We start from the raw sequence: 12,717 nt of genomic DNA, 5'->3' as shown, positions 1-12,717 counted from the left end.
TGTACTTAAATAATGCAATAGAACAGTTATTTCATTTGGTCACTGTTTGTGTTTATAGTTTCATTATTAATGTCAAGTTGGGGAGCATGCACTGGTACAGTGTGTTTCCGCACCCACCACACAACAAAACAACTCGGAATCCCAGTTGGCAAACCCCCAGGCAGACGTGCTGTCCAGTCTCACCCTCCGGAAATGACCCTCTTCTCTGCCACAGTCAGGTGTTACGTGGGCGACCCCTTGGCCTGGTCCAGCCACTCGGGTCCCCAACAATGAGGATCTTACAAGCCGGACCACCCTTGAGGAAACGCACCACATGGCCATAGTGCCGTAACCGACGCTCCCTCACAATGCAGGTAATGTGCCTCATTTGGGACTCCATGAGCAACCGCTCATTCGACACAAAGTCAAACCAACGGTACCCAAGGATTTTCTGGAGAGACACAGTACCAAAGGAGTCCAGTCTTCATCTCAGATCACTGGATAGCATCCATGTCTCGCAACCATATAGCAAGTCAGGAAGCACCAGGACTCTAAAGACTTGAACCTTCGTCCTTTTACAGAGATATTGGGTGTGAACGGTACAAAAACACCGTAACATTAAGGATGAGAACAAACTTAAATGCTGTTGCAGTAAGTTGAACATTATTCAGAACAAAGAAAACAAACGCCAACTTCAAAAAACACTGAGTTAATGGGCTTCATTTTAATACAAAGTGATTTTAGTGTAAAGAATAAGGAGGTGGGGGTGGAGCTATTTGTTGAAAAGCAGTTTATGAAACAACAAACATCACTTTAGCCTTAATGATTTTTGAATAGAAATTTAAGGGCTCAAATGTATCTCATGAAATCAGATGGTCGGGAGAAGGTACAAAACAAACAGTTTAAACAAGTGTGCAACAAATCAACAGGGAGTTTTAACATTGGACAAAATGTTCTAGTTTGAGATCACAGACATGATGAGCAGCAGTTTCTAGAACAGGTCCACTGATGTATACTGTTGATGTAGGAGACAACCCCATGTGGCAAAGACCTGTAGATCAGATTCAGAAAGCTGAAACACTCCTGCTGCTGTAATGAAAATGTTATTAAAAAAAATTCATCCTCTCAATATAAACCACATCACAATATACAGTTTTTTTTCTCTTTATTTTTAAAATGATCTAAAGAAAAAATATACAAAGGGACATCAAGAAAACGAACACATTATACATTTGATCACAGTGGATTGATCTTCTGTTTTGGAATTTAAACTGCTTCTACAATGATCCACGACTTCTAAAAATCACACGTCTACGTTCGTTCTACAAGTCCTACTGAAATACGAACGGCAGCAATTCATCCAGAACATCCTCTGCATCCACAGTGAGTGCACTCAATAATCCTTCCCTGTAAAATTAGGCATACGCTATAGTTATACTTGAATACTACACAGCTCCAGTGAGAGTAACACAAATTAACAAATAAAACTTGTGCATCATCATAATATTGTTTCAATCAATCAATTCCACATTGGTGATCGAGAGCTAAATAAACACCCGATGTTTAAAAACTCAAAGATTTAGAGAAAGAATGTCTTACCACTTCAAGTTTGCTCTTAGGAACTCGACATATGCAGTTAGTTCCAAAATTTGTGTCTCGAGTTTGAATGCAGCGTAGACAACACAAATTTTCATAGCCCTGCTTTTTCCATTTGGCAATCAGGTTTTTATCAGCATATCCTTCTTTGATACAGTATTCATAGAGCTCTGGAAATCAAAAGTAAATAAAAGGCTTTTTAAAAAAAAAAAAAAAATACAAGCTTGTACTATTTTCTTTCAAATGGCAAAAACACAAGTTACATAAACTGTCAGCTCTAAGTGGGCCAGGCGTGCATTTGCTGTCCTGACACCACATTTACCACTGGTTTGTGCCCCTCACTCAATGCTGCTGGCCCCTGTGACTACGTAGTTGGAGTTTAGAAAATGGATGGTTTAACAAGCATCAAGAAAATAAATCTGTGAAAGCAAAACTGTGTCACCACTTTATACAGAAGCTTTATAAAGGAAACAGCTACAAAAGGTCGATTAAAGAGACTTTCTGAAATATACAATACTAGCCAACCCGCGGCATACCATACGCCGCATAATCAGGCCGGTTTAATGATTTTTAAGCACAGGGAGAAAATTAACATTTGAAAAAATCAGTAATGTAATAAATCAGCAAGAAAAGCAACATTATAACGATGCACGGAACGAACCAACACAGAATCGTCCGTGACTGAAAACTGGCGGACCACCATCGCTCATGTGCCCACCTCCAACTCGTCACTTGAGTCGTCGTCGTCTTTGCACAGTCCAGATGCACCTGTGACTCACGTAGACTTTCCGTGTTCCTGCAGGAGCATCTAAGAAGACGCAGGTTTGTCGTGGATGCGAATTGCTGTATGTAGCGTGTAAAACAGTTTGCTATGGTGCACGCGGTCGTGCGTCATAACTGAAAACTCGGTTTTTAAAGACTGCCTACTTCATTGTGTTTTAACCTCAGTTGTAAAGGATTGTTTTAAGGATCCCATGGGATACCCCTCGCAAACCGTTTAACACGCTGCATATGGCGATTCACCTCTGCGAGAAACATGCCTCTATGAACAGTCAACGTGGCTCGGAGGTGCCAGGAGTTGGTGGGCATGGCTCCTTCCTGCGTGCGCCATAGGTGTCTTACTTGTCGGCGGCTCAGTGAATCCACGCCCCTTCCGGCGTGCTTTCATTGGTTGTCTTGCCTTAGGCCACTACCATCTATATACTGTATATAATTCACTAAGGGTGCACTGGTATTGCTGCTGTTTCAGTAAAGGTGATCAGGATTCTCATGTGGACCCTCCCTGTGTGGAGTTTACATGTTCTCCCCGTGTCTGCATGAGTTTCCTCCCATAGTCCAAAGACATACAGGTTAGGTGAATTGGCAGTCCTAAATTGGCCCGTGTGTGTGTGTTAGCCCTGCAATGGACTGGCGTCCTGTCCAGGGTTTGTTCCTTCCTTGTGTCCTGTGCTAACTGGGATATGCTCCAGCAGAACCCCCTGACCATGTTCAGGACTAAGTGGGTTAGAAAATAACTGACTGACAGACAATATGGTCAACATATGTGGACACCCCTCCAAATGACCAAGTTCAGGTGCTTCACCTGCACACATTGTTAACAGGTGAAGCATAAAGCTATGCAATCTCCATTAGCAAACATTGGTAGTAGAATGGGCTATATTGAAGAACTTTGTGACTTTAAACGTGGCATTGCTATAGGATGTCACCTTTATGACAAAGCCAGGATGTGAAATTTCTACTCTGGTAGATCTGTTCCAGTCAACTGTTTATGTACTGTTATTGTGTAGTGGATACTGTATGTCTAGGAGCAACAAATGCTCAGCCATGAAAAGGTCGACCACGCAAACTCAGAGCAAAGCTGCCAAGTGCTGAAGGGCACAGCGTGTAAAGTTTGCAAGCCCAATGTTGCAGTTTGAAACTCTATTGTTTGTGAAGCCTCTGGAAGCAACATCAGTTAAGAACCGAAGGTGTCCTTCATTAAATGTGTTTCCATGGCTAAGCAGCTGCAGCACACAAGCCTAAGATCATATGCAGTGAGCAAAGCCAAGGGGTGGCTGGAGTGGTGTAAAGCATGTCGCTTCTGGAGCAGTGGAAATATGTCGTCCGAAGTGATAAATCACACTTCACTAACTGGCAGTCTGATGGACAAATTCTGGGTTTTTAGGATGCCAAGAGAACGCATCTTTCCACACTGCGTAGATTCTGTTCTTTAGGGTTCTTGATGCAGTGAAGGGTAATGTTAATACTACGGCATACAAGACATTTTGGACAATTGTGTAATGTAGCAAGATTCTTAGAAAGGCTCTGTTCTGTCCCAGCATGACTATGCCCTTGTGAAACAAAGCCAGGTCCACAAAGACATAGTTTGACAAGTTTGGTGTAGAGTAACTCAAGTGACCTACACAGAACTGTGACCTCAGCCTTGTTGAACACCTTTGAGATTAATCAGAATGCTAACTGTAGGTCAGGTCTTCCAGTCCAACAACAGCACCCAACCTCACAAATGCTCTCTTGGCTGTGTGGGCACAAATACTCACAGACACACTCTGAAATCTTATGAAAAGTCCCCCTAGAATAGTGGAGGGGCAAATCCATGTTAATGCTTGTAATTTTGTAATTTATGTCAAACTAGGGGGCTTCGCGCACCCAACCTCAGGTTTGGTTTACCGGATATACAATTTAAAGAGATTGTTATTTTCATGGGAATTGTTACATATCCATTATTTTCACTTTTATTTTAAAACTTTTGTAAAAAAAAAAAAAATTTCCAACCCCGAGCATGGTTAAATCTCTTTCTAGCAGGGTGTATAACACTGCTCGCGTTGTGGGGCTGAACGCACGCTAAGCAGATGCAGTCGGATCATCTGCTGGCGAGCTGCGTTTTCTGCTTGTCGCGCTTTGCGTCAATCATTTCAAAGCCTGTACAGCAGCTGTCCTTTTGCCACTTTGCATCTCAGCCGCTCGCGTTGTGAATGGAAGGGGGAAATTTTGGGAAGAATGGGGCTGAACGCATGCTAAGAATTATCTGCTGGCTTCCTGCTGCTGGCAAGCTGCGTCTTCTGCTTGTCTCTTGTCGTTGTTTTAAGAGCTGGGAGTACATGATGTCTGTCTGCCAAAAGCATTCCAACAACTGCTAGGTTAGATGTCCATGAACTTGTTTGAAATGTAATGCTGCAATCTCTTAGCACCAAGTCTCACGTTTAAGGTCCCTGCGAGACACTCTGCAGCCAATCTCTTTCATCTCGCGGGTCTTTGAAGTGTCTTCCGAAAAAGATCACATCTCGTCTCCCTGATCTCCCTTCCACCAAGATTTTTTTTTTTTTATTATAATAGATAGACAAGCTCAGATAGTTGATGGTCAGGTGGCCACAAATATTTACCCATATAGTGTATCAAAAAAACCACAATTTCTACGAGAGTAAATCAAAAAGTGAAGGCAATTTGTAAATTATGACGCAGCCATAATGGATACAAGCAGACGCAATTGAACACGTTCACGATGGGTTATGAGTAGTTCGAACTTGGAAGCTCCACTGCTGGACTGTAAGTGGCCCCTTGATGAAGCGTAATCTGACTGACCATCAACATCGTTCACACAAGCCAACATCAACATTGTGAATGCCAACATCATTGAATACCAGCAGATTACATCTGGATATCAGCTATGCATCTACCTCCACAGCTCCAAGAAGGCATCCAGTGAGAGCAACTGACAATGCCCCTTCCAAGTTCTATAAAGCCGAGGTGTCTCACTTTGACTTGAGCCAGACAGAAGGATGAAGCTCCGCAAAGACAAGACCCGCTCAACCAAGTGGCTTTATTGAATTAAGAGAAAGCTAAAGCCTACATTTGTTGTTTAGCGCCTTTGTACGTTTGTTTTGGCTTACTTTGTTACACAAAAGCGGTACAACCTGGTTGATGTCCCAACATTTATTTTGGGCCCAATTCTCACTACTATTCGAAGTGGATGTCCTCCAATTAGCACCAGTCTTCAAAAAGTTAAACTGGTGCTCTTGTAGGATTCTGAATCACTTTCCACCGAAACTCAATTTGATGATAAGAGCTTCAACAATTTCTATTTTTGAAATTAGCAAGAAAAACTCCCTTTAAAAAAAAAAATCAGTCAGTGCATGAATGCTCATAACTTGCAGAATGAACAAGAAGTTCTGTATTAATAAGTCGTAATAAGTCTGATTGTCACTGTGCTCTATGTATATTCTGTCAGCACTGTTTTAATTACTGACTCAAATGATAACTGTTGAATAAACACAATTACTTACCTCTGCTGATTGCTTTCCTTTTGTAGAAGAGGTCAAAGATGTATCTGCTTCTCTGATGATGCAGCCTGAAGATGGGCCACAGGGACTCCACCTTTCTCTTACCTTCGTGTGGTTCTGTTTCAGCTATTAAAAATAAAGAATAATGTCTTTAGAAGTGATTCATAGTGCATACCATCACAAACTGAGATTAACCATTTAACTGGAGGAGTTTAAGCACTGCATTGTAACCTTTGTGCTTAACTTTAAAGGACTTGCCAAATCTGTGCCTGCTTAATCAGCCTCCTTACATGCCAAGGGTAAGGAAAGTATGTAACTTTCACACAGACTACTCAGAAACGAAACAGGGCCGTAATGAAATTTGAGTAGTACTTCCAGATGAGCATTCGTTGGTTTTCAGATTTCATGCACACAGAGCCCATCCCCGAGTCTAAAGACAAGAGGATGCTGGGATGAGTCACAGACTGAGCCTCCAGGTATGTCACACTGTTGGTCACAGAGGCAAACCGCAGCTTCCCCAGGTCAGTAAGATTACGAGAATAAAGTTGTGTAGTGTGACATGGCCTTTAAGGTGTGAGTATTTGCATGTATTGCAGGTTTCCTCCTTCCAAGATTCATGGGACAACACCTAAGAAATATGTTCTTCATTTTATTTGGGGAGAGAAATATGAAATTGTTCAGCTGAATGAGAGAGGATGGTGGACAGAGTGTGAGCAGTGTTCGGATGAAAATGGATGCCATATTTTTTTGTAACTTTTTTAAGGATCTGTGATTGCCCTTAGAACATAAATTATTTCTTCTTATACAATATGCTACCGTGGCTGTCCTTTTGTCTGTCCAGGTTTATAAATCACCTGCAGCTTGCAAACTATTGACCTGAAATTTGGTACACAAATACTACACAACATCTACTATCCGCTTCCAGTGTGATGATTGACCTCCAAGGTTTTTCCTTTTTTATTTTATTGTAGAATCAACTCTCAGTAGCGGACAGCAGGGTAGCCGTGCAGCACATGCGTACAGGCGCTGTTCTCATCCCTACCTTCCAAAAGAAGATACTGCAGCATCAAAGCCAGATCTTCCAGGCTGCAGGAGAGTTTTTACCCCCAAGCTGTCAGACCCCTTAACACCACGCTGCCCCTGGGATCTTCCACACTGTTTTCAACCACTTTTATACATGCAAGCCACTTTCCTGCTAAGACGATTGGGCATGTAGAAAAGAACTGAAAATCTCATACTGACCTTTAAGTATTTGGACACTCTTGATATCCTTCTGACCCGTCATTGTTTACACATGTCTTAAACAATTATTATCATACACTGATCATTTGTGTATTATCTATATCTATTATATTACATATCTATTGACTACATTTAATGTATCTAGATTGCAAATACCATACATTGCATCAATGTTCATATTGCTAACTACACGTTAATATTCCTGCTACTTCTTTGTCTTGTCTTGCACAATGTCTTGTTTGCGTGTTAATTTTAATTCTATTTTTTAATTTATAAATTTGCACGTCATGTTATTACTCTGTGGACCCTGAGCTTCGCAATTTTGTCTATCTGTATACTTGTATATGGTTGAGATGACAATAAAGTTCACTTCGACTGTGCCATCACTTCCCCTGCCTCTCCATATCGCAAATCATTCTTGAGGAAGATAGCTAGAGGGCATCATCGCTACCACCTTCACCATCATTTCCTCTACCTCTTCACATTTTAAATCATTCTTGCGGCAGATTGAAGACTAATGTGTCAGCTCAAGTGAAAATTTGAAGAAAACATACTAAGTAATTGCAACACAAACACTGACTTAATCCGCTTTAATGAGAAAAGATGCCAATAAAAGAAGAGAAGAAGTGGGCCGCTAGGGCGGAGAGAAGAAGATCTGCTCAAGAAGCAGCAAACGCATCAAACTCTGAGCAAATGAATCCTAAACGTACAGAGAACGAGGATGAAAACTATGAATACTCAAGTCAAGTGTATTCACTGTGCCGTTACTGGTATTTATATCATTTTAAAATGGCCATGGTGTTTTTCTTTAGGATAAAATGGTAATTTGCATAGAAATGAAGTCAGAGAAGAAACCTCAATGGTATAATTATGCAATTCCTACAAAATTAAAATGTGGTTTGGTGGATCATATTGACATTTATATAGACTGCATAAAGCTACAGTACATAAGCATACTCAAAAATTGATTATTACCTGGCTGTGGAATCGACCAAAAAACAAGAACAATTACAGAGAATTCAACTGAACATTTTGGATCACTATCACCAGGATTGAAGTGGGCTGCACCTATGACAAAGTCTTTCAGTTAGAGAGCAACTATAAAAGCATGGCATCTCCAGGGCAGATTAATACTTTAAGGACAGACACGGGTACATAGAATCTCACACACGTGTGTTTTGGACATGTGGATTTACAAAAGGAGCATCAAATAGAATGAGGTTTCAGCACTTTTCTCAAGTGTCTGGTATTAAAGCCCGTCATGTATGATACAGAGTTAACTGCAAAAAGCCTAGATATTTTTCCAAAAAGAAACTTTCTTGCAATATGGCAATTTAAAAGCCTAGTAAAATTCACACTTTGGGATTCGAGAATAAAATTAAAGTTCAGAAGAGCAGAAAGGGAAATGTGGACTGCAAATCATGCAGACTAAAAAGGGAGAACGATAAAATGGAAAAATGAACCTCCTCAGTGGCCAAAGAAAAACTGAAGACATTAGTAGTAATGTTTTACTTGTATATTTTACCTCTGTGACACCATCATTTTTGTCAATTATTTACAATTCTCTACACTCATGTATATAATGCAAGTGATATTACACCTATTTTTTAGAATGATGTATTAGTTCTGTGTTTAAACCTTTTATCAAATTGAAAGTTTTTTGGTGTGACTGTATTTGTTTGTAACATCAGCAGGGCTTATTTTCAAAATGAAAATTAAAAGAAACCTCAGGGAGTGAAAAAACAAAAACGAGGCATGCTTGTTTGGTCTCCTCTCCTAAGAAATAGAACTGACCAGGTAAATGATACTGCAACCACGGTGTCCATGAATCACTCAGCTGCAGTGCATCGCATGACCCTCTCTAGTTTGTCTGTTACTTGAACCACTCCACTTAGGACTGTTCCTATTCCATCTGAGCAAAAAATAAATACATGTGCTAGAATACTGTTCATAAACGCACGTTCAAAACTCACTACCACTACAGAAGCCAAGTCTGCTAGGCTACAACACTTCCCTATGCAACTGGATCCTAGATTTTCTGACAGAGAGACAGGCAGATAGTCTGCATCAGTAACTCTATCCAGCACCATCACACGGAGCACTGGTGCGCCCCCCAGGGCTACATACTCAGCCCACTTCTGCTCACTTTCACTTAACAACTTACAACTGTACAGCTGTGTTCAGCTCTAACACAACACTGGTGGGTCACTCAGCTTATTGAATGGAGAAACAATGACTGGTGGACTGGTGCAAGTGCAACACTCTGCCTCTTAATGTGAAGAAGACAAAAGAGGTAATTGTAGACATTAGGAAGGTTCATGCTGCCCACACCCCACTACCCATAAAGGGTTCCGTGGTGGAACTGATCAAAAGCACCTTGGTGAGCCCCTGGTAGTTGACCTCACCTGGACAATCATCACCACCTCCATTGCCAGGAAGGTGGAGGAGCAGCAGCATCTTGAATTCTTTTAGCAGCTGAAAAATACAAGTCTAACTCCCCCCAAAATCTACAGAGGTGTCGTCAAGAACATTCTGACCAGCTGATTCATTGTCTGGTTTGGAAACTGCAGTATCGCTTGCAGAAAAGTCCTACAACAAATAGTGCACACTGCAGAAAAGATCACATAGACCTTCTACCCTCCATTAAAGACCTCATTACCAAGCGTATCCACAAAGCCCAGAGCACTGTGGAAGACCACTCCCCAAACCCACCCACCCACCGCATCCCATGGTGTCATTGTCCTACTTCCTTCCATGAGATGGTACCATAGCTTTTGAACCACTTCTGCCAGTTTCTGCAACAGCTTCTACCCTTCGGCTGTCTGGACCCTTTCAATCTTCTCCTAGTAGTCAACATATCAGTCATCTGTTACTACTGTTGTCTCAGTTATGAGCTTTTGCCAACACTAAATTTATGACTCTTCTCATTTACCCATTTATTTATGCATTCATTTAATTAGTATAGTAAAGTATTTTAACAACTTGTCTTACAATCCTAGGGAACGTTATTTCGTGCCATTGTGTATAAATGGTATGACAATAAAGCCACTTGACAACACATTTTTTGACTGCTTTCAGCTCCTTGGCTAAATGATCTCCAATGACCGGATTCTACTCCTTCCACTTACAATACCTGGCAAAGATTAAGGAATCACTACTCTTGGTGGATTTGCTTTGTTGCCAAAAATGACTGACAAAAATATTTTACTTAACAGCTGAACATTGTGACATTGTAAAACATGCCTCAAAAAATTAAATGAAATTTATATAATTAATGGCATATTTTTTGTTCAGACTAAGTAGTGGGAAAAATTACAAAAATAACCTGGCAATTTGCATCTCTAAAACAAATCTCTGCTCAAGTCTAAAGAGGCTAATTAGTCTGCAGTTCAAAGCGAGCACTTGCAAGCTGTTGCACCAGGCTGATTGACAAGAAACATGGGTCCAACAGGACAGCCATCAGCTGAAACAATGGAAAGGATTATAAAACTCCTTTAAGAAGGTAATTCAACATAGAGTGTGGCAAAAGATGTTGGTGGTTCCCTGTCAGTGGTCTAAAATTTGGAAGCAAGTACAAATAAACAAGAGAGGAAATTTGGGAAAGGGAAACACACAGGTAGACGTTACAGCATCAGGACAGAAAACCCAATGCAATATGTCTGGAAAATTGAAAATGCACAACAAAAGAAATTAAAAATAAATGGGCAAAATCGGGAGTCAATGTCTGTGACCGAATTGTAAACAATCAGCTGAAGGAAATGGGATTTACATACAGAAATGCCAAATGAAACACGATCAACAGCTATACAGACGAAAACAAGGTTACCGTGGATGAAAGAGAAACAGTCATGGACTGTATGAAAGATGAAAGTAATATTCCATGATGAATAACAAATCTACATTGGTCAATGAGATGATGCTGGGACTTGTGTTTTGTGCTGGTCCAATGGAACATACAAAGATGACTGTCTGAAAAAAACAAACAAATCTCCACACTCATTGCTGATATGGGGTTGCACATCAGGTAAAGGAATAAGGAGATGGTAATCATTGACGCTACACTAAAGACACCAGTGTACACTGAAATTGTGGACACTTCTCATTCCAAACAAAAGTAGGTTTGGTGATGATTAAGTTATTTTTCAGGATGATAATGCATCTTGACACAGAGCAAACAGTATTAAAACTTTACTTCAGGAAAGGCATATCAACTCGTTGACATGGGCAGCAAACAGACCAGATTTCAACCCGATTGAAAATTCATGGTGGAAATTGGGGGGCTCGAAGATCCATGACAAATCTACGTCCTGAAAAGCTGATCCGTCAACTGCTATACAAGAAAGCTGGAGCCCGATTGGTGAAGAATATTGTTTACCATTAGTGAAGTCCATTCTTCAAAGAATTCAAGGTGTCATAAAAGCCAGAGAAGGTGCAACAAAGTACTAATTGCAATTTTTGAGATGATTCCATAATTTCTTCCTCATCATTGAGCGATTCCATCACGTCTTTCCTCTACTTGGTCTGAACAAAACATGTGCCATTACAATGCCAGAATGTTCAGCTGTTAAATAAAATATGTTTTGTGTCAAATCTGTGATTTTTTTTTTTCCAACAAAGTAAAACAGCTGGATGAACATCTGCCAAGAGTAGTGCTTTCATTTTTTTTTCCCGGGGTTGTACTTGTGAAGACCATCCATGACTGTAGTAAAAGCCTGGCATACGATTCGTCAACGCTGTACGTGTATTAGTATTATGTGTTTGCAATCATTTTGCCCGAGCTTTTTATTTATGGTGTTTGATTTTTCGAAGCAAACGCAAAAAGTAAAAGAATAAAATTATCGTAATTGTAGTGCAAAATTTGTGGCGGGCTGGCGCCCTGCCCTGTGTTGGCTGGGATTGGCTCCAGCGGACCCCCGCGACCCTGTAGTTAGGATATAGCGGGTTGGATGGATGGATGGATGGAGGGAGTGCAAAATTACTCAAACGGTAGCCTTTAAGAAAATTGTATTGTTTCTTATATTGAGCTTTGGGAAGACGTGGGTCATAACTGGGAACATAATCATCAGAAAAAAAGCTTCGTTAAGATTTCTCATAATGCAAAACACACACACACTAATTTGATAAACCTGAATAATATGGACGGTCCAAACTTTTCAATCCGACGTGTTAAGATTCTTGTAAACGTCATATGCCAAAGGTCTGCCTCGTTTGAAAGCAACACATTAGATGAACGCCAGAGAATACAACTAAAGACGATTGACTTGATAAAAATGCAACGAAGACGCACTACTCACCCTCCCTCATTTTTTGGTCGAGTTCGTCTAAGGTAGGCTCGATGAGCTCCCAACCGTCTGGAGGCGGTTTTCTGCTTCTTTTCACTTTAGGCATGTTTTCAAAGTTGCACGATTCTTACCAAATAATTAACACAACTGTTAATAACAACCATCTACCTCCAGTCGGCGTCTCTGTTTTAAAGCGTAACTTGCCTGAAAAAAGGGCCTTTGAGGAAGCCGTCTCATAAATGACGAAAGAGAGGTATACGCCTGGGTCCTTCTACATGGCAGCCAATCACGTTGCGTATGCGCGGAATGTTTCAAGGAAGTTGCATCAGGTATAGTTGACT

General features: G+C 40.8%; 1 protein-coding gene across 1 annotated transcript; it reads right to left on the bottom strand.

Moving 5' to 3' along the window:
• Nucleotides 1-1,127: 1,127 nt before the first annotated feature.
• bud31 (BUD31 homolog) lies at nucleotides 1,128-12,619 on the bottom strand. The gene is made up of 4 exons (XM_039775423.1): nucleotides 12,389-12,619; nucleotides 5,856-5,978; nucleotides 1,579-1,745; nucleotides 1,128-1,386 (listed from the first exon to the last, which is right to left on the bottom strand). Exons 1-4 carry the CDS (start codon nucleotides 12,480-12,482, stop codon nucleotides 1,336-1,338), a joined length of 435 nt encoding a protein of 144 aa, XP_039631357.1. The 5' UTR covers nucleotides 12,483-12,619; the 3' UTR covers nucleotides 1,128-1,335.
• Nucleotides 12,620-12,717: the final 98 nt, after the last annotated feature.

This window comes from Polypterus senegalus, chromosome 13 (genome assembly GCF_016835505.1).
Source record: "Polypterus senegalus isolate Bchr_013 chromosome 13, ASM1683550v1, whole genome shotgun sequence".
NCBI classification, from domain to species: Eukaryota; Metazoa; Chordata; class Cladistia; order Polypteriformes; family Polypteridae; genus Polypterus; species Polypterus senegalus.
The sequence above is the reverse complement of the archived record's forward strand: the minus strand, read 5'-3'. Positions and strand labels throughout refer to the sequence as shown.

Bases quoted from the DNA above. Each gene is read 5' to 3' on its own strand.
- bud31 (XM_039775423.1), bottom strand. From the start codon at position 12,482: ATGCCTAAAGTGAAAAGAAGCAGAAAACCGCCTCCAGACGGTTGGGAG. The intron at 5,979-12,388 runs GTGAGTAGTGCG...TATTTTTAATAG, and splicing joins CGACCAAAAAATGAGGGAGG to CTGAAACAGAACCACACGAA. The intron at 1,387-1,578 runs GTAAGACATTCT...CTAATTTTACAG, and splicing joins CTAAGAGCAAACTTGAAGTG to GGAAGGATTATTGAGTGCAC.